The sequence below is a fragment of the Prionailurus viverrinus genome, chromosome B3 (assembly GCF_022837055.1).
Source record: "Prionailurus viverrinus isolate Anna chromosome B3, UM_Priviv_1.0, whole genome shotgun sequence".
Taxonomy (NCBI): Eukaryota; Metazoa; Chordata; class Mammalia; order Carnivora; family Felidae; genus Prionailurus; species Prionailurus viverrinus.
The window spans coordinates 117583206-117607084 of NC_062566.1; the positions used below are offsets into that span (position 1 = coordinate 117583206).

The 23879-nt window shown below is 46.0% G+C and overlaps 1 protein-coding gene and 2 long non-coding RNA genes across 12 annotated transcripts in view; 1 reads left to right on the plus strand and 2 right to left on the minus strand.

Annotated features, from left to right (window-relative positions):
• Window positions 1-3264, minus strand: part of LOC125167617 (uncharacterized) — a 21138-nt gene extending 17874 nt beyond the window's left edge. Inside the window, exon 1 of the long non-coding RNA XR_007152845.1 lies at window positions 3200-3264. This is a non-coding gene — a long non-coding RNA (uncharacterized LOC125167617). The remainder of the gene's footprint in view (window positions 1-3199) is intronic.
• CIPC (CLOCK interacting pacemaker) lies at window positions 3136-23385 on the plus strand. 10 transcript variants are annotated; one of them, XM_047861975.1, is made up of 5 exons: window positions 4113-4236; window positions 9620-9722; window positions 10072-10261; window positions 16006-16175; window positions 19727-23385. In XM_047861975.1, the coding sequence occupies exons 3-5, from the start codon at window positions 10126-10128 to the stop codon at window positions 20618-20620; spliced, it is 1200 nt and encodes a 399-aa protein (XP_047717931.1). In that variant the 5' UTR covers window positions 4113-4236; window positions 9620-9722; window positions 10072-10125; the 3' UTR covers window positions 20621-23385. The 10 variants fall into 10 exon arrangements, with proteins under 10 accessions (XP_047717927.1, XP_047717934.1, XP_047717933.1 ...); XM_047861976.1 differs by lacking the exon at window positions 4113-4236 and adding an exon at window positions 6075-6089; XM_047861971.1 differs by lacking the exons at window positions 4113-4236; window positions 9620-9722 and adding an exon at window positions 3136-3702.
• On the minus strand, window positions 12294-15216 carry LOC125167619 (uncharacterized). Its single transcript, XR_007152846.1, has 2 exons — window positions 14906-15216; window positions 12294-12516 (listed from the first exon to the last, which is right to left on the minus strand). It is a non-coding gene; the product is annotated as an uncharacterized LOC125167619 (long non-coding RNA).
• Window positions 23386-23879: the final 494 nt, after the last annotated feature.

Here is a 23879-nt window from a genome sequence, read left to right on the forward strand (position 1 = left end):
TACTTAAAGGAATTTCAGGTACCAGCCAGAAGATGGACAGCTATTTGGGAGGGGCTTCCATTGCCCCTGAAATCAAACCTGTGTCTGTGTATTAACGTCCTGATTGTAACCAAAATGTTATCCATTGTTGTTCCCACTCTTCCAGATAGCCCCTAAGAACATGAGCCCAAAACCAGCCTGGCTGATGGGGGCCTAGTCACCTGACTGCTGAGAAAAAAAGGAGTCTGCATCCCGCTCTCACCCACTTCTGCCCCTGCCAGCCTGGGAACTCTGGATCCCTCTGCCCATGCACAGGCTGGAGCCCCCGACCTCTTCTCTTACGGACTCACGGCTCTGGGTCTCCGCAACATACACACACCAACCATCCCAGCAAATCCTTTTATAACACTGAAGTGGTCAGCGCTAATAATGCTAGATTCAGACTAGAGGGTAATTACTTTACAGATGGCCAGACTAAGGTATGGAAAAATAAAATAGATGGTTCTCAAATGCTAGTCCTTGGGATGATGTTTTCACTGATCCTCAGCAAATTCTGAAAAGTAAGAATCATGCAATGAATTCTCATAAGGTAGAAATTATTTAGTTTTTAAATCATGAGATTATGGCCTATCTTCCTTCCTGTATATATGTGGGGGAAAATATTAAAATGCCCTTCTTTTATAAAATGATATTGACAGGAGCTGGGATTTGAAACTCGATCTATTGAATACTTTCACTGCTATTACACTATTTTAATTACTTTAAAATAGGTTTAAACGAACTTTAATTTTATTTACTAAAAAAATTTTTTTTATTTATTTTTGAGAGACTGAGCATGAGTTGGGGAGGGGCACAGAGAGAGAGGGAGACACAGAATCCAAAGCAGGCTCCAGGCTCTGAGCTGTCAGCACAGAGCCCGACGCGGGGCTCGAACTTAAGAACTGCGAGATTATGACCTGAGCTGAAGTCAGACGCTTAACCGACTGGGCCCCCCAGGCACCCCTGAACTTTAATTTTAAATTCAACCTTAAATATTAAAATACGTATTTAAAACTATTTATAAATATTTTAAGTTATATGCCATATTGAATACTTGAAAATATCTTGAAATGAAACTCAGCACAAGGGTGACTCTTCATGGCATCCTTACGGGATGTGGGACTCAAAAGGCAAGCCCTCACGTGGACGGGGGAGTAACATCTTAATGAAGCAGTCTGAGTCAAAGTGCAGCCTCTGCCTCCAGACTGGCACTCTGTGACAGGAGAAAGGGTAAGAAGCCAGTTTGTGAAGCCTTTGAGTGTACTACTTAAGGGAGCAGGACTCCCCCTGCTGGCAGCAGTGGTGACAAAATGAGTTTTCAACTACAGCTGGCACTGAGGACTCCAATTGGAAAGGACTTTACTGCAAGAAAAAACCGTGCTTTGAAACCCACTCTCTGTCCCAGGAACCTAAACTCACATTTAGGCTCACCTATCAGCAAAGATTAAAGAACTCATGGCACCAGAAAATTATCAACAAAGATGCTATAAACCCTGGTGAATTAACAAAGTCAGGCAATTGTTTTTACATTGGCTTGGCTATATAAAAATATTACCCATTTTCATGAAGGGCTTATTTTGTATGACTATATAGAACAATACTCAACAAAAATTAAGTCTGTCAGTAAATTGGTCTAATTCATTTGGTTCCATTAGCAAACGTGTCTTTGAAGCTCAAGTCATTGATACAGCATGAATGTCTGCTCATAAGAGGTAAAATCAGAGAAGTCTGGTTTACTTGCACCTTTGGAGGACTAAAATTATCCTCATGCTTTGGCTTATTTCATTTATTCTCTTTTGCCTGGTATGCCTTATGCCCTCATCTACCTCCATTATTGTAAATCCAACTTTTATCTGTCCTTCTTAAAGCTTTACCTCCTGCTCTCTTCCTCCTCTGACAACAAACAAAAAGCTGAGGGTTTTTTTTTCCTCCCTTGATTTTATTAATTAGATTCTATTCCAAATCCTTTGGCATTTATCACATTCTCATATAATTACAGCATGTCTTCCCCATATCAGATTCTAAGCTATCTGAAGACAAAGGATGTTTTATTCCGCCCCCAAAGAAGCAATATAGCTAATGGTTAAGATCTTGGACTTAGTAGTTTGTGTCATCATGAGCATAAACCTCAGTGCCCTCATCTATCAACTGCAAATACCAGCACCGACCTTATAAATTTGCAGAAGCATCATAAGAGAATGCATGTAAGGCTGGCTGGCTCTTAATTACTTGATAATTGTTAACTATTGTTTCCACTCCCTCCATCCTCTAAACAAAAGCTTTACATGCTGTAGTCATTCGATTATTATTTGTTGATGGGGCTTATGCTAACAAACACATTCATATGTAAACATGCATTAGCATGAACTGTGTCTAGAGGACTAACGTGATTAACCATGACCTTGCAGCGCTTACAAAAAGGCTTGGATTACCAACACAGGGCGATTTCCCCGTCCCGGGATCTAGATCCGCGGCGCTGAATACAACTTTCTGTAATGCAGGCAATGTGGTATAATCTACGCTGTCCAATAAGGTAGCCATTCGTTACATGTGGTCATTGGCGGTTTGAAATGTGGCTAGCTTAATGTCCCCTAGCCATTAGTGGCTACCCTAGTGGACAGCTCTAGAACTTGCCTCCACCTGTCTCTTTAAATTCACCTGAGAAGGAATGTTTTTCTTTCTTTCTTTTGAGAATGATTTTTTTTTTCTAATCTAATTAGTAACCCTCACTGATCTGACGCAAGAGAACCGATCCCATCCCCCCTCCCCGCCCCTTTATCTTTTCTTTAGGTGTTACACGTGTGCTCATTGTGGCACTTCACCAAAAGCTGGCAGGAGAGCCTGTACCCATATACAACCCAGGAGCTCGGACAGTAGCACCAGATAAAGGGACTCAGACGTCAAATGACATGAAACCATCCAACAGAAATACTGATTGCGTCCCTGCCTCGTGGAGGCCTGTCTCTGGAGGTAGACTGGAACGCAAGCCAACCGCCGCGGCAGGCGTGGCAAAAACGTGAGCAGCGCGCGCGCGGGGCTCTCAGACACGCCTCCGCCGATCCCAGACGTCTGCAAGGGTGGCAACCCCTCCTCCCACGCCTGACGCCACCGCCTCCGCCTCACGTGCACGTCACCCGGCGGGTCCCGGTCCCCAACCCTAAGGGTGTCCACGCGTACACACCGAGAGAGCCAGTTCCCCCTGGCCAATCTCCACCGGCTCCCACAGGAGAATCACGCCACCTGCCGTCTGCTAGAAGCCCGCCCACCCGCCGCTCCTCCAAACCCCGCCTCAAAGCAGTGCCCCCGCGGCTCCTCGTTCAAGGTCCCCTGCACAAGATGGCGGCGAACGCGCGGAATCAACCATAGAGACGCCCGCCTTCCTCGGAGAGCGCGCAGGCCTCTTAGGGACGTCCGCGGCCCTCGGAGAGGGGTGTCGGCCTCGCCTTCCGGCGGAGGGCCCTTCTAGGAGTACCGCCGACAGTCTCCATGGTGCCGGGTCCTCCGAGCCGAGTCACGTGGCTGGAGAATTCAGCCGAGGAGGCGCGGGGAGGAGAAATGGGCGGGAGGTGGAGGAGTAGCTTGAGACTGGGCGACGACGGGGTTGTCATGGAGCCGCGGGGCCGGGCTCGCGCATGCGCCACCTGACCCGCGGGTCCGGTCGTGGAGAGGCGACCTCGGCCCTAGGTGAGAGAGGGAGGGCTGGACTCGGGGGCAGAGGGTTTGCGCGGAGAGCGTGGGGAAAGGAGGCAGGAGTAGGAGAGAGAGAAGGGGAGCGACGTAGGCCAGAGAGAGCACCCGGACTTTCAGGGGACTGGAGGGCCAAATGGTGCGAGCGGGAGGCGGTGCGGCTGTTCCGCTTATAGTTGGTGCTTTTGCTGCGAGGGGCGAAGCTGCGTGGGAGAGGGGATCGCAGGTGCCCAGAGGCTGTGTGTGGGGAGAGGGTTTGTGTGGGGAACGAGTTGGGTACGCACTCAGGAAGGGTGGGCCCCCGTCTAACCCTGCTGAGAGTCCGGGCAGCGGGCGGAGAGCCTGCAGGCCTGCAGAGCTGCGAGCAGAGGGGCAGGGAATGGGCAGGTGAGTGGGCGCGAGGCTGGTGAGCCGGTGAGAGTCCTGGGCCTCCAGTTTGGGGGTGGACACAGTGCCCGGTCCTGGGCCCGGGACGCAGGTGTGCTGTCACCCACTTGGCTGGTTATTTCCCCTGGGTGGCCAGCTCGCCAGGTATGGTGCCAGGGGGTGGGGAGGTAGAGGAGAGGGTGGGTGTTGCCAAGTAAGAAGTTAGTGGGTGGGTTTCGGGGAGCGCTGGTCCAGGCCCAGGGCACAGGCCGCAGCCAGACTCCGTGTTATTGCCCAAGTCCTGGCAGTATGCATTGCCTGGGCGTTTGCCCTGGGAGCCTGGTGGTATGCCAGTCACAGCACAGTCCTAGGGTCTGCCCAGTTCTGCCCTGCTGAGCTGGCAGGCTGTTGGATGCCTGGAGGGTGCTCCTGCTGTCTGGCACAGATGCAGCGTGGGCTGGTGCGAATGGGGAGGTGGGCACTGTTACTGTGAACCCTTCTGGAAGCAGGGGATTTAGAGAAATTCTCTAATCTCATCTCCTCTTTGGAGGAGGAGATGGAGTGAGCCATATCTGGTTCCAAACAGAGGACATTGTATGGAATTGGGGTTCAGGATCTTTGACATAAATTTGCAGCCAAGTTGGAGAATGGAAATGGATGCCAAGGGGAAAATGAATATTCGAGGTTTAGGTTTTAGGTAGATGGGTCGGTCCCCCACAGCCCCCTGTTAAAACACATAGACATTTCCCCAGAATGGTATCTTTGGAAACCAAAAGAAAACAAACCTCAAAAGAAAAGCTAGTAATGTATTTCTAATTCTAACTGGGATTACTCATGATTTTTGGGGTGGTAAGGTCTTAGTTTTCTATGGCCTTGTCCTTTTTTGTATTTAAGCCTCTGGGCTTTCACCTCACACCTCCGTCCATGCACGCATGCTATGCACGTGACACATTTTAAAGGGAACTTGAGCTCTTGGGAAAGTTGCCAGGTGTCTATAAAAGGAAAGACCCGAGAGCAGCATTTCAAATCCTTGTAAACATTGGGTCTCCTTTTTATCATAAGCCTAAATCTCCATAAAGATTGTTTGTGGATTAGACAACCTTTTAATTTGGTGGGTGGATTTATTCCTAAGGCTTCACCTTAGAATAAGGAAGTTGGGTCTGGAAGGTAGGTCTTGAGGTGATCACGGTGTTTGGAGATGCACAGTCTTGACCTTCATTCAAGCTGTTCAGGTATTTCAGTGACAGCTAAGCTGCTAGGCTGTCCACAAGACTCAGCGGGATGGAAGGTTTGTTGGAATGTTTTATTCTGTTGAGTACCTCACACATTAATGGGAGGGGGGGTGGGGCTGAAGTTGCAAAGATGAAAAAAAACAACTCTTGAGGTTGAGGAGACAAATACCTAGACTCCAATGTAAGAAGTATAAAAATAGAAGTGCTATGGTGCACTTTAGTTAGAGTTTTACCTTATACCTATTTATATCAACTTATGTATTTTATCGATTCACTTTCCCTTAGGAGTTTTATGTGTACTATTCTGTCTGGGAACTATTTGGAGAATATGTTACATACGCAGTTACCAAAGGTTCGATTAGGGTCGATTCTGACAATCCAGGGAACTTAAGTTGGAGTCCTTTCAGTGCGGAGTCCGGCACGTGAGGATCTCAGATGTTTGTAAAGCAGCATTAGTGGTTTCCAGTCAGTGCCAGGAAGCAGGGGACGGCATGGTGGGTAAGGGCTTAGTAACCTATTTTTGACTGCTAGTCAGCTTATGAGCATCTGACTTTGTGGTAAAATAATATTGAGGAGGAAAAAGAATCTTAAGGTTTTCAGACTGCCATTTGCGTGGCCCTGGGTTTGACAACAGCAGTAGTAAATGCCATCACTCTGTGTGCTTCTCTCCTGCCGAGGGCCTCGTGGTGCTGTGCATGAGTGGGTCTGTTGTTCACTGGCTAATTGATGTCCCTGGTGCCACTCTCAGGAAGGAAGTACGTTTCCTCGCAGAGAAGAGAGGTCAAGGTGGGATGATGTAACCTTTCATTGTCCATCCCGCTTGAACTTTCCTAAGACCCTAAGGCTTTCTGTTGCTTAAAAAGAACATTACTTAGGGCAGAAGCTTTCATACTTTTAGTCACTTTCACATCCAAAGTAGTCGATGGCTATTCTTTTTGTTTTTTTAAGTTTATTTATTTATTTTGAGAGAGAGAGCAAAGTGCACACGTGTGCACAAACTGGAGAAGGGGGGGGGGCAGGGAGAGAGAAACCCAAGCAATCTTAATGCTGTCAGCACTGAGCCCAACTCAGGGCTTGATCTCACAGACCATGAGATCATGACCTGAGCTGAGATCAAGAGTTGGATGCTTAACCGACTGAGCCACCCCGGCACCCCTCAATTTGCTATTCTAAAGTGGATTATGCGTTATTTCCAACGACCACTCATTCTCTAAGACTTAGTATTTTTGCATCTGTTCTCTTTTAACCTATTTCAGCATTTGTGTTTTGATTCCACAATTAGTATTGTCCTGCACATTTCCAATGAGCCAGAAAATTCCTATGTATCTTTTTTTTTTAATGTTTATTTTTGAGACAGAGACAGAGCATGAGCAGGAGAGGAACAGAGAGAGGGAGACACAGAATCCAAAGTAGGCTCCAGTCTCTAAGCTGTCAGCACAGAGCCCAATGCGGGGTTCGAACTAAAGAATCGGGAGATCATGACCTGAGCTGAAGTCAGACACTTAACCTACTGAGCCACCCAGGTGCCCCTCCTGTGTATCTTATGTAGCTGTATTGGCTACACTTTAATAATAGTAGCAAGACATTTTTCATTGTCAAAAGGATTGTAGACTAAATTGGGATGCTTTATCTAAAATACCTGGGGTCACCTGGGTGGCTCACTCATGGTCTCCTGGTCGTGGGACCAGGTCCCAAATTGGGCTCTGCGCTGGGCATGGAACCTGCTTGGGATTCTCCCTTTTTCTGCTCCTAACCAGCTCTCGCGCGCACCCTGTAATAATAAGTAAGAAAGTAAGTCAGACCTGAATAAGTGATTGCCCATCCACAAGCTATATCTACTTCCCTTTTGAAGAAGCTTCCTATTCACTTTTGGATGGTATTATTTCAGGGAAAAGAAACTGCACATTTGTTGGGTTCCATACAAAAGGATCCTGATTTAATTAGAAATACAGTTTTACATTTTGGTTTACTTTTTAAACTGGATTATTCATGCTGTCAAATTTCATAGCCACCCAATAGAGACATTGCTTTGCAAGATGGTGCTATGCGAGATGGGGAGGGGGGGGGCATTGTTTATCTTTTATGTTCATAGGACTTAACTTGGGACCTGTGGAAGAGTGCTTGGTTTGACATGGGTTGAATGGGGAAGCCAGTCCCCTTACATGAGTTAGCTATGGTACAAAATAATTTTTACTTGTAGTTGTGTTTAAAATTCAGCCTCATTCAGGGGCGCCTGGATGGCTCAGTTGATTAAGAGTCCTGACTCTGATTTTGGTTCAGGTCACGATCTCAGGGTTCGTGGGATCTACCCCTTCACTGGGCTCCGAGCTGACAGGATAGAGCTTGCTTGGGATTCTCTCTCTCTCTCTGCCTCTCAGAGTCTCTTTCTCTCAAAAATAAATACATAAACTTAAAAACAATTTTTTAAAATAAAATTTAGTCTCATTCAGATGTGTTCCCTTCAGTCCACTCTGTATGCAAAAGTATGAGCAAGAGGGTTGCTCAAGGATGCTTGTAAATACCTTTGTTTTTAATTTTTATACTGAATCGCTCCTCTGCTTCTTCACTAGATCCTCTGCTAGAGAAGCGTTCAGGCCTGGCGTTTCGGGGTATTCCAGATACGGTGCCCTTTGGCATGGAGCTTGTGTCTCTCTCCACTCAGAAGGGCAAATGGACTGTGAATTAAAACTTCACCAGGCATTGTTTCCATCTCTTTCACGCTGCTGTAACGAAATACCACAGACTGGGTAGCTTTTAAACAACAAAGACGTATTTCTCACAGTTCTAGAGGCTCGAAGTCCAAGATCAGGGTGCCGGCACACTCACGTGAGGGCCCTCTTCCGGGTCACAGTCTGTTTCACTGTCCTCATGTGGTGGAAGGGGAAAGGGATCTCTCCGGAGCCTCCTTTATAATCCCATTCGTGAGTGTCCACCTTCATGATGTAAGCACCTCCCAAAGGCCCTGCCTCCTAATACCATCCTCTTTGGGGGTCAGAGTTGCAACATAGGAATTCTGGGGGGACACAAACATTCAGACCATAGCACCTCCCCAGTTTTCATTGTTATTGTCGTTTTCCCCATTCTCTTTATCCCTGAAGTATCCTTTGTGTATTCCTCTCATGCCGTCTTCACCCCTGCCATTCTGTGGGGACTCGGGCGGCCTTGTTAAAATATCTGGAATGTTCCCAGCCTCTGCCAGCCCTTTGAAGGGCTCGTTTGTCTCATTCTTTGCACTGTTAGCCAAGTTCTAGGTCTGCTGTGGACCAGTTGTGTGTCAGTGGGGCAAGTGTAGGCTTCTTCAGCTTTTCGGGGCTCCTACTTGTGCATGTGACAGCCCACCCGGCATCTCCACCTGGATGGCCCACAGCCACTACTCTATGTGACCAAGACTGGAACAGCCTAGCCACCCCACCCAATCTCTTTTGTGCTCTTCTTGGGCTGCTTAGCTTAGGAAGTGGTACCACCATCTACACCCCCAACATGTGGTCACCAAGCCCCAAGTCTTCCTCCTGCATACGTCTCCGGTCTGTTCGCTTCTCTCCATTTCCATTGCCACCACTTTAATCCACCTGGCTACCGGGGCAGTATCCGAATGACCTCAGCGCCTCTCTTGCCTCTCTCCACTTGAATCTCAGTTCAGCATCCAAAATGCTTTTAAGATGCTGACCTGATCATGGGTCATAAGGCACTGCCTGTCTGGCCCTCACCAATCCCTCGAGGCACAAGTGCATGGCCTTCAACCCCCCCCCCCCCCCCCCCCATTCACTGTGCTCTGGCCTCCCTGGCCTCTCAACTCTTTGAATGTGTCAGACTCTTTGCACCTTTAGGGCCTTCTCACTTCTACACCCCACCCAGCCCCCTTTCCCTGGCTTCTCCAGATCCTGGGCTACATGTCACTTCCTCAGGAAAGCCTTTTGCCCAGTCCCCTCAGACTGTCAGCCCCTCCCTTTCATAGCTGTTATCAAATAGTAATTAAGTAATTGTGGGATTGGTTGATTAATGTCTGGCTGGCTATTTAGACCGCAAGCTCCAGGAAGGCAGAGACCATGTCTGTTCTATTCACTTTGTACTGGTCCTAGCCCAATGCCTGCTTCATAGTGGGGACCTGATAAGTATTTCTAAACGACTGAGTATAACTTAGCTGAGCCTCACCTTCCTTTTCTGTAAAATGGAATAGCAACCGAGGAGGACATTAACAGCAATAATGTTGTGTGTGGACTTGCGTAGAATCGAAGCACAATTATATATGATCTTACTTTCGTGCAGAAAAGTTCTTGTATGTAGCTTGTATGAGGAGCTGTGTTTACTCTGTTTAGTACCTCACCCAAAGAAGTGAAAGGTTCATTGGAGCAACTGTGTTACGGGAGGTGGCAGCCCAGAGCCCGCCAGTGCACGATGGGAAAGCAAGCCTTGTCCGAGGTGGGCATTACCTCTCCTCACTCCCTCAGGGAGCAGGGGGAGTTGCCCCTTCCAAAAAGCCTAATCAAGTGTGCCTTTGTTCGCAGTTTACAAAGCTTCCACTGAGTGTGGTTTGTGTGCCCTGAATTCGTAATGGAATTTGAGGGCAGGAGAGGACAGTGAACCTTCTTTTGGGTGGAAACCGTTCTAGTGTTTAGCAAACTTGAAGCCTTTGTAAGCTGAGACCTCTGGGAAAATTCAGAGGAAGTGGGCGAGGCCAGTGTTCTTTGCCCTTCCTTTCCTCACCGTTTGGATCACCTGTTTCAGCTCTCCAGGCAGTGTCTTCTTATGTAATTGTTGTGTCTCACAGGGCAATCCAGATGAAAGACAGGACTTGATGAATCCACTTCTAGCCCGGTAAAACATGGAGAGGAAAAACCCACCCAGAGAGAGCCCCAGAAGACTCTCGGCCAAACTGGGCAAAGGCACAGAGATGAAGAAAGTGGCTCGTCAGCACGGCATGGCAGCTGCTGAGTCAGATAAGGACTCTGGATTTTCAGGTTAAAAATACCTTATTCCTTCCACATTGTGATGAATGATTTGCCTGAAAAACGCCCTCCCTAGAACTCATTTGTGTGATAAAGGTGGGAAGCTTTCATGTACAAGATAAATAAGTCTCTGATCTCTTAAAATGGTAATTCTGGTGCCACATGGTGGGCCACTTACCCAGCAGAGTCACTGGGGTTAGTTCTGAAGGAATGATCTGACATCTTTTTCCAGTGCAGACTCTCAACTTTAAACCTTACATTTCCAGCCATTGCAAAGTTAGTGGGGAAAAAATATTTAAATCCTGGTAATTCTGTTGTCTGAGCTCCTTTTTCATAGGAACAGCTACCTTGCTGGAAAAAAAGTACTGCTGTATGCTGTCTCCATGTAGCAAACGAAACAGGAGTATGTGATTTAAGACAGCTGTTTTTACTAAGAAAGTAATTTGCCGTGTTTAAAAACATTTCCCCGCCACAACCCGTCCCTGCCAGTACCTGTGCGTTTGTATTTGGGCTTGGAGAGCCTCAGTTCCAAACTTGAGAATCTACTAGAGACAAGAAAGTAGAACGGTTTTCCTCATTAGTTTGTTTCAAACCTTATCTGAAAGGGCTAGCTGCATATGCAGTGAATCATTTAATTTTGTGCCCGGCACTTCTGTTTCCACATTTGAGTGTTTCAGTGACTTGACTATGGCTCTGGGGGCAACATTTTTGGTCCAGAGGATGCAGAGAGATGAAGCCAGGGGATTCTGGCTGGGTCAGCATCCTGAGAGCAGAGCCCTCCCCGAGAGGAAGATTTATGTTATCCAGCTTCACAGAGACTTATCAATCCATCTTGTTGATTTGTTAATTTATAGTGAGAAATGCAGCTGTTAGGAAAATTAGAACTCTCTCATCCCTAGAGGGGTGTGTTTTCTGCCTGTAGGCATGCTGCACGAGAAGCCAAATTATAAATAGACAGTTGCTCAGAGAGGAACAGAGCACCAGCCGATCGAAGGACTAGAATAGGGACAGTCCAGTGAAGGGAGGGCCAGCTTATAGCCCTTTGGGTTTTTCTTCTCTCTCAGCATTGTTTCCCAAGCTTGACTCATCACAAGGCTCATCTGAGGTTCTTGTTAAAAATACCAGTCACCACCATCCATGTATATACTGATTCCCCTGAGGTAATCAATTGCTGAAGGAATTTCATCAGTGTTATTTATTTAATTAGCAGCATGCCTTCTCAGACTCACAAGGGAATCGGTGTACCTCCTGAGTAATGATAATGACGTTAACATTTATATAGAATTTACCATAGAAGTTCTATATAACCAATGGCTGGCCCTGATGAATAATGTTTGCCAGTTTCCATGATGTATATACTCTCACCAGGACCAATTAATTTCAGGCTACTAATAAGATGTTACTGAATATGGGGATGGGAGGATTTGGGGAACTAGAAAAGATGTATACCACCAGTCCTTATGAGCTGGTAAGAACCGACTGCAGCCCATCGCTACATAGATCACAGTTCACGTACAATAAATCATAATAACTATCCTGTGAGAAAGTATTATGTTCTCCATTTTACAGATGAGGAAACTGAGGCATAGAAAGATTACATAATTTCCAGGATCATGCAACTGGTCAGTGGTAGAGCTGGGATTTGAATCCAGGGACATGTGTTTCCAGAGGCCCTACCTTTCGACACCATTGCCCAGTATTCTGGAAAGCTCTGGTGCAATTTTTTAGGTCAGTGTCAGCCAAATCCACCTCATTTATCATTTATTCACTCAGTGATTGATTAGGAGTAGTCAGTGATGGGGAATACACTTTGGCTGGGATGCTCACAGTTGCGACACTGGAATGCAAATGTTCTGTGTGGGGACTAAAATAAACCTACATTTGGTGTGACTAACACGCTGCTGTGTGATAAAGTTGTACTTCCATAGGACAGTCAGAAGGTTCCGTTGCCTTGGCATTCCATACATATTGAGCTTTGGCCAAAGCTGCCGATCAGGGAATGGGCTAAGCTTATGGTGGAAGTTTGGGTGGGCTCCTGGAAATGTGTGTAGTTCTGTTATCTGGATGGTAAGAATATTGTCCTGGATTAAGCTGAGGTTACTCCAGCCAGACTTCTGTTGGTTAGGATAATGTATGAGTTTGCTAGGACTGCCACAACAGAGTGTCATAAATTGGGCGGCTCAGAAAACAAATTTATTGTCTCACAGTTCTGGAGGGGAGAAGTCCAAGATCATGGTTCCTGGTGGACAGGGTTCATTTTCTCGGGGCTGTGAAAGAGGGGAAAAAAAAAATACTGATCACCAGACCCCTCTCCTGGAGATTGTGATAGCAAGGGTCTGGGGGAGGGCCTTCAGGAAAGGTGGATTTTATTTTATTTTTTACAAGTGTTTCTGGTGATTTCTGTGATCAGACTGGTTTGGGAAACATCATAGGCCTAATACCTCTTACTTTTATTATCATGTTTGTTTTTCGTCCTTTTTTCTTACCGTGAAGGTAATGCATGCTCATTGAGGAAGCTTAGAAATTTAGGAACATGCAAAGAAGAAACGAAACATTCTCCATAATCCTATCACCTATTATTCCCAATATGTTGACATTTCAGGATACCATTCGACAACCTCAACCTTGTCAGGCCGGTTGTTCGGTAGTATGTCCCAAAGTCTAGGGCATAGTTTTTCTGATAGTTTCCTTATTGTCTATGTAGAAGTGCTTTCAGAAGCATTGAGTTGTTCAGACACAAGATGATATTAAAAATAATCTAACTCATTATGCCCCCGAAAATGGCCCCAGTGGATGCCTCTGGCCGCTCCTGGGCCAGGTGCCAGTGAGTTAGTTCAAGGAGTTATTGTTCCAGTTACCTGGGAGTGTGATATGATTTGTAAAACCAAGGTAGTTTTTCCCATTGTAATTACTTTTCCATATTTAATTATTCCCATTTTAGTTATTTCCCCAACTTTGTATTTTGAAAAACTTCAGATCTACACAAAAGTGAGTGAATGTCACAAATGTCTTTCATTCAGATCCACCGAGTGATATCATTTTGCCATATTGCTCTATCTATACACAAGCACACCTCTTTATACACACATAAATACATATATAATATAATTTTTTTTTTTTTTAACGTTTATTTATTTTGGAGACAGAGAGAGACAGAGCATGAACGAGGGAGGGTCAGAGAGAGAGGGAGACACAGAATCTGAAACAGGCTCCAGGCTCTGAGTGGTCAGCACAGAGCCCGACGCGGGGCTCGAACTCACAGACCGCGAGATCATGACCCGAGCCGAAGTCGGCCGCTTAACCAACTGAGCCACCCAGGCGCCCCTATATATAATATAATCTAAACGTGTATGTGTAAAAAATGTATTTACGTACTGAACTATTTGAAAGTAAGTTGCAAACACTTGAGCCTTCGTCCGTAACTACTTAAGTACAAATCTCCAAAAAGAATAACCTTCTGTATAATTATAATATCATTGTCGTAACCAAGAATTTTCACCTTGATGTAGTTATTAATGAGCTATAGTCCATATTCAGATTTTCCCCATTGTCTCAATAATGTCCTGTGTTTGTCTTTTTGTGTATTTGTTGGTTTTGGATCCAGGATGCAGCTGAGGATTGGGCATTTCATTTAGTTGTCCTTTTTAGTCTTATGTAGTCTAGAACAGCTTTCTCATCTTGCCTTGCCTTTTTTTTCCTTCCCTTCTTTCCTTTGTTTTCTTTTTTAATCACAGTGACATTTTTTTCAAGTTTATTTTATTTATTTGAGAGAGAACATGAGCAGGGGAGGGGCAGAGAGAGAGGGAGTGAGAGAATCCCAAGCAGGCTCTCAGTGCAGAGCCTGACGCGGGGCTCAAACCCACAAACTGTGAAATCATACCCTGAGCCAAAGTCGGACTCAACCAACTGAGTCACCCAGGCGCTACAATGACAGTGACATTTTTTAATGCGATAGCCTGTTGTTTTGTAGAATGTCTCACTCTCTGGATTTTTCTGGTGTTTTCCCCATTATTTGAATCAGGATAAACATTTCCTTTTTACCAGAGTACTACATTTTTGATGTTACATCCTTCCCATCGCAACACATGATGAGACTCCTAAATTTGTCTTATTCTTGATGAAGCCCTGGCTGATCACTTGTTTAAGGTAGTGTGTAAGCCTGTACCAGATTTCTCTATCGTAAAAGTATCCTTTTATCTTTGTAATTAGAACATAATTTATGGGATGATACTTGGAGACTGTGTGACTCTCCTGTTTCCCCAAAACTCTTGACCAGTGGTTTTTGCAACCACCACTGATTATCCTTAGCTGAATCAGTTACTGCATTTGTGGCTTAAAAAGGGTGATCTGATTTTATCGTTCCTTGTACATTTTATTAGGTGACGCTCTTCTGTAAAGAAGAGTTTGTCCTCCTTTTTTGAGTATCTCTATGGATACATGGAATTCTTTCGTAATTCAGTCTGTCAATCATATATGATTGTTCTTTTTGATACTCAAATTGTCCCAAGTTTGGCCAGTGGAAGCTCCTTCTTGATAGTTCCTGTGTCTTTTTGACTTGACCACATTTATGTTTGAACACTTCCTTGCTTTTGGGGACAATAAGACGTCCAGGCTCATCTTGTACTTTTTACTGCCAAAGACTTGAATTGAACTCACCTGTGACATTTAGAAACCAAGATCCATCCACTAGGTATGCATTTTGCTTCTGAGGTCCTTTGTTTCTGGCCATGGTTCTTAACTAGAGGCACACGTTTGGATTACTTGTGCTTTGTGAAAATCCACTTCCTGGGCACCAGATAAATCAGTTCAGCAGATTGAGGGGAGGACCCCGACATCTGTAAATTCTAAAAAGCATCACGAGAGATTCTGATTAAATGCAAGTGTTGACAGTTACACTCATTTAAATTATAGTCACATTTCGGTCCTGCCTCATCCAAATTACTCTGAGATTCTTGATGAGCATTTAGTGTATTCCCAGACTCCTCACTAGCAGGGTTATAGCAATCTCTTGGTTTACTCTAGCAGGTAGCTAATTAAGTCTTTTTTGTATGGATTTCCCGTAGGGCAGCCTTATCTTCTTTACCGTAGAGAGCAGCGTCTTTCTATCACCGGTTGTGCAGGGTCCCTAGGAGGCACACTCAGCATGCATTTAGGACACCCACAAGAGAGGTGCTTAACTGGGTGGAGGTGGGTAACAAAGACACATTTCAAATTTCGGCTCTGATGAGCTTACCCAGAAGTGTACAATTAGAAAACTTAGGATGGAGCTGTTTACATTTCAGCATGGATGTAAGTTTGGAGGTTTACAGGTTCATTTTGTTTTTATTATCGTAACTCTATTTTGTGGTGCCCAGAGCCTCTAAAGGTCTTAATCCTGCCCCAGGTCACGCATGTACTCCGTTCCCCTTTCAGCAACAGATTCTTGAAGGTAATGCTCTCACTCTGAAGCCTTCAACCCATTTCTCCTGTGGTGGTGATGCTTACTTTCACATATACCCTAACTGATGCAAGCTCTGGTCTGTAACAGAGTTAGAAAGGAAGCCTGCTGTCCTAGGGCAGGGATTCTTAATCTTTGGGGATAGGAGGGATTCCATTGAGAATACAATGAAAGCTAAAGACCCATTCAGAAAAATTCACAAAAACTTCTATCACAAATGTTCTATTCCATTTCAAGAAGTCTGTTGACTCCTTTGAAGGTCTGCTTAAGAGCCCCTCGCCTAGATCCTAAGTGAACTGACCACTCTTCTGCCCACCAGATGGGAGCTCAGAATGTCTGAGCTCGGCAGAGCAGATGGAATCCGAGGACATGCTGAGCGCCTTAGGCTGGGGCCGGGAAGACAGGCCAAGGCAGAACTCCAAGACTGCAGGCAGTGCCTTCCCTGCACTGTCCCCGATGGTTGTCATGAAGAACGTGCTGGTCAAACAGGTGAGGGGGACTACTATCTCCTGCCGTCTCTGCACGGGAACGTTCCCGAGCTTCCTGCGTGCCCTGCCTCTCCCTATCTGCCCAGGAGAGATTTTAGAAGTAGACCGCCAGTGCCACACCGATGCACACTTCTGTCCTGGGGAGACGATGTTTCCTTTCAACTACTGACAGTGTTTTCTGCAGAACCACAGCGGTCATGACACGTGTTCCCATTTTCCAGACGGCAGGCCTACTTCATTTCTATATTCCTAGTTTGTCCAAAAGGACCCCAGCTTTCTTTAGTCACAGATAAAGGAATGAAGCAGAAATGTCGTCACTTTCTTAATGTTTTATTTATTTTTGAGACAGAGAGAGACAGAGCATGAGCAGGGGAGGGGCAGAGAGAGAGGGAGACACAGAATCTGAAGCAGGCTCCAGGCTCCGAGCTGTCAGCACAGAGCCCGACACGGGGCTCGAACTCACAGACCGTGAGATCATGACCCGAGCCAAAGTCGGACGCTCAACCGACTGAGCCACCCAGGCACCCCTGTCGTCACTTTCCTGGTGCATTCTAACGTTTGACAGAAGTGAGGGTAGCAACAAAAGAATCTCTTTTTAATTTGAATTGCCCCTGAATTGAGGAATGAAAGGTGTATTTATTTGTTTGAGAAGTAGAGGCGATTTCCATGTTCTCCCAAAGCCGTGTCATTAGTGAGAAAGCAGCTCTTTGGTTTGGGTATGGCCATCCCAGCAGCCTCTACCCAGCATTGTTGTGGCATTGAAAAATACCCTGCTTTGGGCTTTATTATATAACTATGCATATTGTGTGATTATTGTCTGGATATGAAAGAAGAGAAGATTTAGATGACAATGTAAGCTAAGACCCAGTGTTTGAAACAGAGAATTCAATCATGTGAATTTTGTCAAAGAACATTTAACCTCACCCTCCTTTGCTCTAAAACATACCAGTTCTCGCATGGGTCCATTCGTTGATGAGGCTGCTTGAAACTAGTGACGTTTGAAATCTGGCTTTGTGTTGTGGACCTTCCCACCTTAGGCAGAAGAACATGGCTAGAGCCTCACAGGAAACCCTAAGATCTTAACTGTTTACCTAGTAGTTGTTACAGAGGAACACAAACTGATTTTCAACAAGGCAACCTAGTGACTCTGGGAAAAGAATTTGAAGATTTTTACTTGGCAGATCGTATCTCAGCTGGAAGCATAGTTCCCCTTACTGAAATGAAGAGAGAAAATAAAGACATGACACGGAGCCCAAATGAGACTGTCCAGGCCCCACCAGTGCCGCCTGCTTCTCAGGGCTTCCTTTCTCCGGGGCTCTTTTTCTCCCTGCCTTCCTCTCTTGTTCCCTTAGCTCTTTCTGGTGTGTCTGTGTTTATACGCCTTCTTTGTTGTAGGCGAGGCTGGCAGCTCCTGGAGCTGAGAACAGCCCACGGGTGAGGAGTGAGTAGGCTTTTCCGGCAGAGCTGCATTCTTCAGGACAAAGACCTCCGGGAAGGCTGCTGGGCTGGATCAGGAGATTGGAGGCCCAGGGGGCAGGCTGACCTAGTAGAGTAGTCTAGGAGTTTTGTTGTTTTTTTCGTACGTGCTAGAATCTGGCACATTCCAAAATTAAAATAATTATACACTTAAAAAAAAAATCTCCTCATATTGTGTAATGTCTTGATTATTGCTGCTTGCTTTTAGGTATTTTTCTTTTGAGGGTCTGATTCCATTTCTGCTGCTGGCCCATGTGATCTTGCACGTAATTACTCAACCACTGCGGACTTCAGTTTGCTCATCTTTAACGTGGAGGCTTTATGTGAAATGTGCTGAGATCCTATCCAAGCTGAAAATCTTGTCCTGTGTTTCCTCAGATTATTTCAACGTGAATAATACATTGTAAAATCTAAGAATGAGGACAAATGAGCTAAGTATCTATTAGGGCAGTGGGCATACAGCAGCAGTAAGAGCCGTCCACTGAAATCATCTTGGGAAAGCAATGAGTTAGATCTTGTCTGGATCCATTTGCCTTGTGGGGCTATTCTTAGGGCACGAGTGACTAGCGGGATAGCCTGAAGTTTTGCTTCTGACTGGGCTAGGCTGACCTCTACTTCAGAAGACCCATAATTTTGGATCTCTGACAGGGAAGTGTGGCTGCTGGGCCTAGCATTGCTTACACGTACTCCCGGCTATGTTTGAACACCAAGTGGGCCCCAGAATGGGCTCTCCGGGTAATCCTAGCCTTTGTACAAATGAACTATAGTTGAATTTGGCCTCAAGTTCCTAGCCAGGCATCCAAGGAGCTGAAACGTGTGCAAAATGGTGGGCAGATGTGGGAAGACAGTCCATAGCTTTCTTCAGATAACTCAAATGACCCCACCAGGGATAAGAACCTTTGTCGGGTTCTCTCTCTTCCTAGCCTCGTCACCACTCCTATCTTTGGGACCAAGTTGGAAGTAGACTGGCTTTTGAATATTAGAGACAAGTAGCCATGCCCTTCTTTAATAGGCTTCCATCTGGATCAGTACTTGAAGAATAAAAGTGTATGATTGAGGAGTAACATAACAAAAGCAGAGTAGAGAATGGTTAGGCTGGGTTTTAGAGTCAGACCCAGGATGGAATCCTAGCTCCGTCACTTAGTAGCTTGGAGGCTTAAAGCAAGCCGTTTCCACTTTCTGAGCTTCCATTTCTTATTTATGAAAGGAGACAGTAACGAACACATGGGTTCTTAGGGACAGTAAATGGAAGCACCCCCAGAAACCATCACACACAGTGCCAACCCCTAGTAAGTACCAAGTAAGCATTGTTCGCTTGAGTGGCTTTCTGGTTGCTGGGGCATCACTGACTTCAAAAACAGGGGCCCTGACAACATGTAACTTTCTAATCAAAAGTCAGTTTCAGGGGGCGCCTGGGTGGCTCAGTCGGTTGGGCGTCCGACTTCAGCTCAGGTCACGATCTCGCCGTCGGTGAGTTCGAGCCCCGCGTCGGGCTCTGGGCTGATGGCTCAGAGCCTGGAGCCTGCTTCTGATTCTGTGCCTTCCTCTCTCTCTGCCCCTCCCCCGTTCATGCTCTGTCTCTCTCCCAAAAATAAATAAACGTTAAAGAAAAAGTTAAAAAAAAAAAGTCGGTTTCAGGTAGAAGAGGTTCCAGGTATAACCAAATGAAGACAGACTTTGGCCTGAAGACACATTTGTAGGCTTGAGACTAGCACACTTCAGCTTACGCCAGGCAGTTGTACTCGCCCATATTATAATTGCCTCAGTTGTGACCTTAACCATGTCATGGCTTCACCTACCTACAATTTCTTTTTCTCACTGATAGCACTTGAATAAAAACCGGTATTTCCTTGAGTGTTCCCGTAAGTAGGCTTAAAAAACAACAGCCCAATGATAGCAGACTCAGATGGATTTTCCAGCCACTTTTCCGGTCGGGTTCTCTAGAAGGGCTGCCCCCCGCCCACGTGAGGAAGCCCTGTAGTTGAAATCGTTACAAGCATCCGGCAGAAAGAAGGCCGCAGCCCCTCTCCTTTCGGCGGGTCACAGTAGCGTGCCGCTCTTTTCCTTTGTTTTCAGGGCGGCAGCTCGTCCCAGCTCCAGTCGTGGACCGTCCAGCCCTCCTTCGAAGTGATCTCGGCTCAGCCACAGCTGCTGTTCCTCCATCCGCCCGCGCCCGCTCCCGTCAGCCCATGTCACGCCGGCGAGAAAAAGTCGGACTCCAGGAACTACTTGCCCATTCTAAATTCTTACACGAAAATAGCCCCCCACCCGGGCAAAAGGGGCCTTTCCCTCAGCCCGGAAGAAAGAAGGGAAAACGGGGTGCAGAAGAAAGTCTGCACGGAGAGACTTGGGCCGAGCTTGTCTTCCAGTGAGCCCACCAAGCCTGGTGCCTCGCCACCCGGGCCCCCCGCGCCGGCACCCCCAGGCGCCAAGCTCGCCGCGGACTCTGCCCCGCAGGGTGTGCCCTCCCTGGTGGCAGGCGGGAGCCCACAGACTCTTCAGCCCGTGTCCAGCAGCCACGTGGCCAAAGCCCCCAGCCTGACCTTTGCCTCCCCCGCCAGCCCCGTCTGCGCGTCAGACAGCACTCTGCATGGCCTGGAGAGCAGCTCCCCGCTGTCGCCGCTGTCAGCCAGCTACGGCTCGCCTCTGTGGGCCGCGGAGCACCTGTGCCGCAGCCCCGACCTCTTCGCAGAGCAGCGGCGGAGCAAGCACAGGCGCTTCCAGAATACCCTGGTGGTCCTGCACAAGTCCGGTCTGCTGGAGATCACTCTGAAAACCAAGGAGTTGATTCGTCAGAACCAGGCGACTCAGGCGGAGCTAGACCAGCTGAAGGAGCAGACCCAGCTGTTCATAGAGGCCACCAAGAGCAGGGCTCCTCAGGCCTGGGCCAAGCTGCAGGCATCGTTAACATCGGGCTCTAGTCGTGCCGGCAGCGACCCAGAAGCGTTCTCTGACCACCCAGACATGTAACACAGGAGGCATATTTCCCTGTTACTTGAGCGGTTCTTTTTAACTCTTGCGGTTTCTACTCCTGTTTCCCAGAGCTTATGTAAGAGCTTTTCCTTCTGAACTTAAACCATTTGGCAGTTCACTTACGAAGCCACATGCCAGGACCTGGCTGTCTTAACCTGTGGTCTGTGCACAGTTTACACACGTCTCCGTTCTTCTGAGGACCTCAGATGCAGAGTGTCCTTGAGTCCCCCTTAACTTAGCCTGCAGGCTGGTAGATGGGTCACGGGGCAAAGCAGGCGAGCTGGTTGTGTGGGGCTCTTCTGGCTGCCACCTCCCACCATCCCACTCACTCACTGTGATCAAGGGCACAGTGACAGGGATGAGTCCAGAGTGACATCTGTCAAACCAGGGAGTAGGTGACATAAGGATCCCTTTGTGGATCTCCTCATGGATAGCTTATGCACAGAGAAAAATACGAGGTGTGCTCATGTTCCACGAGGCATCCTGCCATTTGGGTGAAAACTAAAATGCCATGGGCACAGGTTGGGCCGAGGGTGTAGGCGCTTAATCATGTGAAGCTTTGTCTTCCTCAACTGGAAAGTCAAGGGGAGAGAAGGGTAGCACCATTGAACTCTTACACTTTAGTTCCAAGCCAGATTTCTCTTCACTTAAACTGGTAGGCAAAATACTTCAGATTTTTAAAGTATGGAATAGATTCGGTACCATCTGGAATTATAATTGCTGAATTGCTTTTTTTTTTTTCTTTCTTTTTTTTTTTTTTTTTTTTTTGACTTAGACTCTGAAGAAAGTAGACATGGCCAGCATCTCTTGATTGGGAGCTGGAAGATTCTGGAAATTTGTGCTTCCCCCACCCCCTCTTTTGAAACAGTGCAACCTGTTGTATGTATGAAAATCTCCAAGGTAGCTTCGTGGTTCCTAAGAATGGATGTAAGTTAACCCCTCTGCTGCCACTTTTTTTTTTGTCAAACAGGAAAGAAATGATTACTGAGCTTGGTAAACTTTGAATTAAAACCATCCTGAGGTCATGACACAGAAGTCCCCAAAATATTGGAGACCATTCTTCATACCGATTTTATTTTCATACCCAAAGTTTTCGTTTGTCGCCTGTCACAGTGACGTGGAGCGATGTGGGGTGGAGTCTTCTGTGTTGCCTGCATTAGATATCGGCAGCAAAGCCAGAGGTGTGGTGTTGGTTATTTGAAGTTCATCTAGAAATGGAGGGTGTGATAAGAATTTCCAGATGATCCCGATTCTTTCGGCTTCGTGCTAAAGGTAAATGGGATTTCTAAGTAGTAGCATTTCAGACTTTTTATCCTTTCATCCAAAAATGTTGAAAAATCTTGAAATTTTGAAATTTCAAATCTTGAAATTTGAAATGTTGAAAAATCATCTTGAAAAATCTATGTACAAATTATCTTAAGAAGAAGTTCTGTATGACCAGCTTCGTCTTTTCTGCACTAAAATGTTCTTGAAGTTTTACCAAGGCCAGAAGCTAATGCTCAGATTTACCTGGTAGTTGTTAACTGTAACATAGTTTCGAAATGACAAGACTTTAGATTGCCCACACTTTGTTGTCCACCATGTATGATTTACATACGGCTGACCAATTTAGAAATAGCTTGGTAAGATCTCAACACTCTCCTGATCCAGGGCAGAATTACTACCTGCCATTTACTTTCTGAAAAAGAGTTTCAAAATCCCAGCAAATGTGTCTTTAAGCAGACCCTCGGCTCCTTTGAATATTCTCCTCTTGGCCCACTCCCTTTGCCTCCCCTGAATCTGTGCTGCTACGACAGCCCTGCTCTGCGCACCATGCTAGGAAGCTTCCTTTTTGGCAGAATATGTTGGCAGCAAAGCTAGAGAGACAGGTGGATTCAGAAAAGCCTGGGCACCAGTCATGAGTCTTACTGAGTGTCAAAAATCTGAACATACTTGCTGAGAACCAAATTTATTCCATCAGAAAAACCCTCTGTGGAGCTATAAGCCTCTTGGACTCTTCTTCCTAGATCAGGGTTTGCATTTCCCTTCCTGTTATGGTAAAAGATGATGAGAGCCATCATCGATCTGCACTGCTGAGTGGCAGGGCGAAGCAGCACCTCCCCGGCTCTTCTCTGATCGTGTGACTTAGTGTTGGAAGTCGCTCTAGGCTGTTAGCATGGGTGTTCCTTCCCTCGTGGAGCTGTAAGCAGATGAAGCCAAATAGGGAAGCTAGTTCTTGGAAGAAGAAGTCCGTTGAGGCTCCCAGACGTTTGGGGCCAGAAGCCAGATCGGCAAATGGAGGAACCTCGGAGTAGACCAGAAAGATCTCCATTGGTTGCACACGGCTGTAAGTAGGAATGGTCTTAGAGAGCATGCTTTGATCTGGTATGAACTACTGTGGCAGGGCTGCTGGCTTCTGAAGGCGAGAAGCAATTCTTAGTTCAGACCAACCCTTAAAGAGAACTTTTGGCAGATTTTTTGGCCATGTTGAAACACATCTAGAAAAAGCTGCTGGTTGAATTGGCTATGGGAATGGAGTTTAATAACATTTGTAATTTATTACAGTCGTTGCTTTTTATTGATTATAGTATTGTCTGACTTTACTATGAGTCCTTCAACAGAAAAGTAACCCTTGTGCATATATTGAAGTGTTTTTCCTGCTATGAATTCTTTAGGGTAGAGATTTATTTACCAAATGTGAATTCTTTTGAGGAAGTATGAAGTTTTGTAGAAATCGACTGTGAAATGTCAGAGAAAAATAAAAGTCACTTACTTGAAAACTATCCGGCCTTTTTGCTTTATAACTGCTTAAAAAATACTAAGCGAAATCTAGAGTAAGTACATTTGACCCTTGAATAACATGGGTTTGAACTGACCCACTTACCCACGGATTTCTTTCGATAGGTACAGTACCGTGCTGCAAATGTCACTTCCTTGTGGTTTTAATAACACTTCCTTCCCTCTAGCTTACTTAATTATAAGAATACAGTATATAATACATATATAAAATAGGTGTTAATCGACTCTATTACTGGTAAGACTTCCGGTCAACAGTAGGCTTTTAGTATTTAAGTTTTGGGGGATGCACGGATTTTCAACTGCGGGAGGGTCGGCACCCCTCAGCCCCATGTTGTTCAAGGCTCAACTGTATTTGAATTAAGTTTCAAACATATGTACTCCTGTCATTTGGGAATGTTGGGATCAGATACTGAACCGGTGTGAACTTAAAAGGAAATGAAGGCGATCTTAATGCATATGAAAGTCCCATGTTACCTGG